This window comes from Urtica dioica, chromosome 2, assembly GCF_054948205.1.
Source record: "Urtica dioica subsp. dioica isolate 48M chromosome 2, U.dioica_male_clone48M_v1_H2, whole genome shotgun sequence".
NCBI classification, from domain to species: domain Eukaryota; kingdom Viridiplantae; phylum Streptophyta; class Magnoliopsida; order Rosales; family Urticaceae; genus Urtica; species Urtica dioica.
Genome location: NC_142757.1, coordinates 38,392,256 through 38,399,724, shown reverse-complemented (window position 1 = coordinate 38,399,724; position 7,469 = coordinate 38,392,256). Strand labels below are relative to the sequence as shown.

The 7,469-nt window shown below is 34.0% G+C and overlaps 1 protein-coding gene across 1 annotated transcript; it reads right to left on the bottom strand.

Annotated features, from left to right (window-relative positions):
* Positions 1-2,215: 2,215 nt before the first annotated feature.
* On the bottom strand, positions 2,216-5,117 carry LOC149404636 (large ribosomal subunit protein bL19cy-like). Its single transcript, XM_089606899.1, has 5 exons — positions 4,957-5,117; positions 4,588-4,890; positions 3,710-3,796; positions 3,467-3,600; positions 2,216-2,666 (listed from the first exon to the last, which is right to left on the bottom strand). The coding sequence occupies exons 1-5, from the start codon at positions 4,981-4,983 to the stop codon at positions 2,558-2,560; spliced, it is 660 nt and encodes a 219-aa protein (XP_089463025.1). The 5' UTR covers positions 4,984-5,117; the 3' UTR covers positions 2,216-2,557.
* Positions 5,118-7,469: the final 2,352 nt, after the last annotated feature.

Below are 7,469 nucleotides of genomic sequence, written 5' to 3'. Positions count from 1 at the left end.
TAATGTAACAAAAAATTGGATACAAACTACAATTAAAGTTTAAACACAATAATGAAGTTAGAAACTAAGAATTTGAACTAAATCATCAAAAACTAACGACAAATGTCGTGAAGAACACTAAATATCATCAGATTTTAAGAATTGTCGGTATTTCATCACTTATCGGTAAGTTTCCATAGGAATGCGTGAAAATTTGCCTAAAGACAACCGAAAAGTGGACGGTTTCCCCGAAAACCACCGGAAACCGGAACGGTTTCCTCAGAATCCAAGAAAAAACGAAAAGTGAACGGTTTTGTACATACCGGTACCGGACTTTGAAAAAAACAGTTTTTGGACTGGTTTCCGTATGGTTTCTCCAGAATTTCAAACCTTGCATGCGGGTATGTGGTAGGGTACTCTTCGTGCGTTGCTACCCCGACACCTTAAAGTATGAATGTTGCGGTTACTATTAGTGGATCCCAGACTAAAAGAATGCAGCTATAGAAGCCAATATGATGAAATGGAAGGTCTGAGGCGAAAGTAGGAACAACCACTTCGTGTGGTATTTTGTGTGAATGTAATGGTAAGAACGGCTGGGATCTAGGCCGGTGAGTTCTTAAGTAGTATGTTATTGATGTTTATAATATTATAAAGGGATGCATTATCTGTTAGAAGCTAGGTCTAGTCATCCACTTACTGGGTCTCTCGGCTCATATTTATTATCTTGATATTATAGATATATTTTGTAAAGAAAACGAAAAATTCGTCCGTATTTTCTAGAGACGTTCCGCTAGGTAAACGTCTCAAATGTTTTCTGCATTAAACATATCTTTTTCAAAAGATTATTTTTACAAAAGCATCGCAATGCATATTCTTCAAAGGTATGATTTTCAAAGAAGTAAAGTTACTGCGGGTCGTGGGCAGGAGAAGGCTCGCGGGTCATGACACCAAATAACCCAATCATCAAAATCAAATCGCAATCTTATTAAACTGTTATGCTAATTGAATTATAATTATGGGGTGAAGAAGTTTGTTTTTTAAGAGGGAGCGGACCACTCGAAAGTTCAACGAGTACTTTTATATTCTATCAATCTTATTTCTACTATTAGTGAAAATGAGTAGGATATGTAACACTTTGCCCATAGCATATGTAGGGTGTTCATGAAAAATGCAAACAAAATAATCTCATCATCCAAATCAAGCCGCAATCTTATTGAACGCCCCGTCGTAGAAATCAGAAAAAAAAAGTTTGAATTGATACCAACTAAAAACACAAATCTTTTAGATTGGTTTAAGTTTTCATAATCGTGCAATCGGACTAAGCCAATCAGATAGACATTAATCCTCAATATTTTTTTTTTTGGAGATTGCGGATATTTGATATGAATGGCGTTGAACTATTATAAGCGGAAAGCACAACAAAATCTATCACTATCTTTTACACTATTATCGTAATTTATTCAAATTGAACAATACTAGGGATGGCAACGGGTACGGGTAAAACCGGGTACACCTATTCCGTTACCCATACCCGCTATAATTTTTTACCCGTTATCCGGATCCATTTACCCGGATTTTGAGACGGGCCGGGTAACGGGGATACCCGCCGGGTAAGCGGGTTAAAAATATTAGACCCGTTACCCGTTTACCCGGTTTAAAAATAGGGTAGCGGGTCGGGTAGACCCGCTTACCCGTTTATAAAATAAAAATCCATCAACAATATAAAGTATAAAAATAATAAAATTTAGGTGAAAAATATAAAAGTGCTACTACAATATAAAAAACATTAAAATTCAAAATAAATAATACAAAAGAAGTATTCATTGCAAATTGATCATCTTCATTGTAAATTTGGTCATCTTCATTGCAACATATAAAAATTTATTATCTTTTTAAATATTTAAAAGTTAACGGGTCGGGTCCCGGGTAACCGGGTACGGGATGACTATTCCGTTACCCGTACCCGGACCCGTTAAAACCGTAACGGGTATTACCCGTTTATCCAAAAAGAACGGGTATTACCCGACCCGAATAAATCGTGTAACAGACCGGAACGCGGGTAACGGGTCAAATTGCCATCCCTAAACAATACAAACTAGGGCTTTTATTGATGGATAATACACGTAGACTTGGTTTTTTTTAGAGTATTGGATAATTTATTTTAATATATAGACTTGAAAAGTTAAGGAAAACTGTTAATTTATATAAATATATATGATTTCATATCGATCCCGTATGAGACTGAAAGAGAAACACAACTGCATTATATTAGAAGTTGGAGATATTCTTACAAAATTTGGACAACCTAACATTGGAGTGAATACTATTATCTACCAAGGCATATAATAGTATGTCATGTTTCTCAATAGTTTGAACATAAAAGTTCTACCTGCAACTCTGAAAATCCCTCAGGATTAAGAATATGTGGAATGGTTATAACAATAAATACATAAGAGAGACAGGGAGAGAGAATTTACTGGATCAAGAAAGAAATCAAGAATCTAGGGAAAATAATCTTGATATATCACATGATTGGGAACAAGCTCAAATATGTGATCGGAAATTGAGAGCTTTTTTCTCACTTGAAAGTAGAGAACCTTGGAAGTTTGTCCCGGAGATAGTACAGCCTTGCTCTCCTCACCTTCCTGTGACTCACCACTTTTATCTCTTTAATGTTCGGTGAGTACCTTCATACACGAAACAAAACAAAAATGAATCGTCCATAAAATAAAATAAAAAAAGAAAACGAATACTGTTTAAGACTCAGACAATAAACTGTGTAAAGTTCATAATTTACAACCTCTTTCTTTTCTGTTGTTTTCAGGAGCTTAATGATTTGTTTGATCAAAAGTGCAAAGGAAAAAAACATGTTAGGATATTAGATATAAGGGGAGTTAATATATAGTATTATTAGAAGTTTGTATTACTCTTTAAATATGTGGGAATTATAGGAGAAATTTATCGAATCATATGTGAAGAATTCTGGAGAAAGAATTGTGGAGAGCCCCGTGTCTTGAGAGTTACATAGAGTTTCGATCAGTACTATCCAAATTCGTAACGTAATAACAGGTATGTTATGATTTAGTCCTCTGGAGATATTTCTCTTATTTATCGAGGACATGTCACGAGCTAGCAATTATTTGTCAATCAATATTATAAAATGCTTTCGACTGCATGTATTTATCAATGTGCATGTCCTGGAACAGTCTCCAGCTTAATGATACTAATCTACAGTTTCATAAAAAAAAAAAATTTAGGTATTCATAACTTTCTAATATCAATATAGGGCAATCCATTTTATGGGTCTCTTAATTGTTAATTATAATTTTTTTTTTGCAGTAACTTTCAAATGAACATGCCATTCTTGCTGACTGCAAACGCCATAAGAAGGCGGGTAGATTTAGTTTCAATGAAATTCTAACAAAAATAAAATAAAAATAAACGGCTCAAAGCAACACTCAAACTCTCAAGTGAACAGAAAACTTACAGAGGGAATACAATCTCGACTCCTACACCAGCAATAATCCTCCTGATACGGATTGTTGTGTGAATCCCAGCATTTTGTCTAGACATGACAATACCCTTGTAGATGGACAACCTACGCCTATTTTCAGGAACTTCCTGTTAATTGATCACATAAACAAAACAATAAAAGTTATGGGAAGAAAATCAAGCAGAAACTAAATCTAAGGAAGAGAATAAAGGCACAAAGAACCAAAAATACGATTACCAATTTGATTTGCACAATGTCTCCAGTTCTGATGTCAGGAATCGGCCTTTCTTTCTCTGAAGCTTCAACTGCCCTCTTATTTAGAATCTAGCCAAACAACAAAATTTTCTTTTATAATGACTAAGAATCGACCGAGGATAGAGAAAACGATCAACAAAGCAAACATGATAATTAGTGTACATACAACATATTCAGTGTGTAACTTTTGCCACCAGAACCTAGTTTGCCAAACAGATACTGTGTAACTTAACAAGCCCAACATTCATTTTAACTCAAACAATTAAATAAGATGAAGCCAAGGAGAGACAAGAATCCCTCCAGAACCACATGTAAATATTATGCTTCTCTTCTCTGGTTTTAATTACCAAATTGAAGCTCACCACTCGGTGGAGGGATCTTAAGATATTCATGAGTCAAAGACTCTCACAAATGAGTTGATTTCACTCATGCCCAGAACAAACTATGGTATAATCTCAAAATTTTCAAGATTCTCTGTCATATCAAGAATCCCTAAACTTACAGAAATTTATCTACATTTTCAACTATTTCAAACACTACGTTGTCTACTCTCCACTGGCTTTGAAGTCAACTACATGAAAACACCAACTACGCAGAAATCAACAAAGCCTAAGAATTTTATTATCTGAGGCCACTAGGTAAATATCCCATTAACTAACAATTATATCACAGACTTCATTTGCAAACTTTATCATAGTTTTTACTACTCCAATTCAGTACATACACAGATAAATAGAAAGCTCAAAAATAACAATTTTCAAGTCGATCTTTCAATTTGGGTTCTTAAGTGAAATTAGTTCCAAATTACTCATTTCCCAGAATCAAATAAAAGCTAAGAAAAGAGAATCGGAATAATGTACCCCCATAACATCTCCGAGCTTAACCCTAGGCTTAAACGGAGTCTTCGGTTCCTCCGAAACCGCGGGCTCTTCGTCTTCAACTGCAACTTCAGCACTATCCTCCGCTACTTCTCCTTCGGGACTTGACTCGGCTCTTACAACGAAACTCTTCCTGGCGAACACTGGACCGAAGTTGGAGCCGAAAGAGCTCGAAATCGAAACTCGGCCGGAATTCAGAGAACAAGAGCGACGAGCGATGGCCATGGAAAACCCTAGCTTCTTGCTCGGGAATTGGCTAGGATTTCTCGGAATTGTAATCAGAGCCTGTAAAAATTCGTCAATTTCCATTCACTAAGAAAAATTGCAGCAGCGAGAGAGAGAGAGCTTTACCTGAGGAAGAACTAATTTGGAAGCCATGGCTACGATTAAGAGAGATAATGGGCTTTTTACAAGAGAAAAGTGTAGCGCTCGGTGCGAGAGAGTTGGTCAGTGAAGAGAGGTCATGGTGGTGTGTCTGAGAGACAAGGGACTCGGAAATGAAGAAGGGAACTGGGCGTTATCTGTTATGATTATCCTTTCACACGTGTTTTGCACGAGATTTTTTTTTTTATTTTTATTTTTTTTCGTTTTTAAGATTTTTTTTTATATTATTTTTACCATTAAATATTGTGTAAACGTGAATAAAATTTTAAAACGGTTGTAAATAATGTTTGCTCATTAAAACAAAACAAGATTGGTAAACCATGAATTATTTTACTACTTTTTTTGTTGTTTGTGATGAATCAATTATTTATCTTGACTTTGTTTTCCTCATTTTTCCTATATATAAATACGTGTCTTATGCAGGAATCGAAATACCGTTATCGTTTCAGAACTCAAATTTTGCTGATATCTTATGATAATTAGTGGTATACCGTGGTATACAAAAAATAAAAAAGTAAACTGTACTGTTGAAGTTACTGTTATTGTCGATTAATACCGTCAAATACCGCATTTATCGATAAGAATCTAGTGAACAAATATTTATAAAAAATTATACATAACATAAGATAAAAATAAAAATAGTCTACAATATCTTCATTACATTACAAGTCATAATTCAAGTAGTTCAACATAATGATAAACCAAATACCAACATTAGTATCAAAGATTAACAACACAACGTTTATTTAAAATTATATTAAATTCGGATTTAACAAAAAAATTTGGATACAAAATCAAAATAATTATAATATTCATGTTAAAAATCAACTAATTATATATAAACATTCATATTCCACAACTAATTTAACAAAAAACCCAAAAACACATTTAAATCAAAACCCTATTTTCGGATCTGACAAAAAAAAAAAAATTGGATACAAACTCATATTGATACCAATAATCAAGTTAGAAACTAAGAAATTGTACTTCATTATAAAAAAAAAATCATAAGAAATTTTATATTTCATCAAGGTTTGAAGTTTTTCGGGATTTGAACATTTACCAGTCTCCACACTCGCTTTCTGTCGGGACGTAGGGAAGAGTCACATTCAGACTGCCGAAAAAGGAAGGAATCCTTGGGATTTGACAGAAAACAGTGACAAATCGCCTTCTACCGAGTGGAAAAAAACCTAAAACTTCTCGACACTTTTATTGGTTTCCTCTTAAATACAATGGTTTTTTGGGAAAAAAACCACGAAATTCAAGGAAAGTTCTGGTTTTATAAGAACTGGTGTCGGGACTCTCCAAAACTCGGGTTTTCGTTAGGTTTCCGCGGAATTTCAATCCTTGGTCTTATGTAAGAAGTAAAACCAATCCACTTCTTAAAATTTCACTCTACATTTTCTCTCTCATTTTCCCTTCATAGCTCCCTCTGTAAAATTCATGTTTTTATTATTAGTATTCATAATGTTATTAGTTTCAATTGTTGTTTCGGCTTTTATAACACGTTATCAACACGATCACTATTCTTTTTTCAAGTACTATCATAAAGTTCAACACATCTATAATACTCTGAACACTAAAATTCTTACGTTTATTATTCATTATTGCATAACACCATATTATTATACACAAGAAGCTATGCCTTCTTATGGTAATATGATGTGATTTACAATATATAAACTTCATTAGAGTATACCATCATATTACTAAACTCTGCCACTATATAATAAAGTGATGTGAACAACATTTAATCGTATTTTTTAGTAATGTCAAATTTCTATGCACATGAAGCCCTAGATTAAAGCTGTCAATTGGGTCGAGCCGCCCGTGGACCGTCCGGCCCAATCCTTATTTTAACGGATTTTGGGCCGGGCCGGGTCGGTTATGAAATTGGTCCTGGTTAGGGCCTTGGTTCTAGGCCCAAAACCCGAGCCCGGCCCGAAGCCCCCGAAAAGCACAGAACCGGCATGACCAAGGCACAGAACCGGCATGGACCGGGCACAAGCCTGCTACAAACCCGTTTGAGGCCCATAATTTTTTTGTAATTCTATAAATATATACATTATAATATTGTCTATAACACTTGCTAAAATAAAGTCAAGAGATTTATAATATTTTAGGTCCCGTTGTTTAATTAACTAAATCGTTCATTGTCTATGTTATATTCTTTGTATAAAGTCAAGAGATTTATTTAATATATATATATATATATATATATATATATATATATATATATATATATAACAGTATAGTATGCCCACAAATAATGCGTACAAAATGGTATTCTCTATATAAATTGATGTCATCATAACTTAATTGAAATTATTCTTTATCAAATACACGCATACACTTTGATCCACGTTAAATGCCAACTGCTCATCTTACATTACATGAATTATTTAACATTTCTAAAGCTTTTGCTACTTATAGACGCTACGATCTATTTAAACAAATTATTTTACCTATGAAAAATCAAT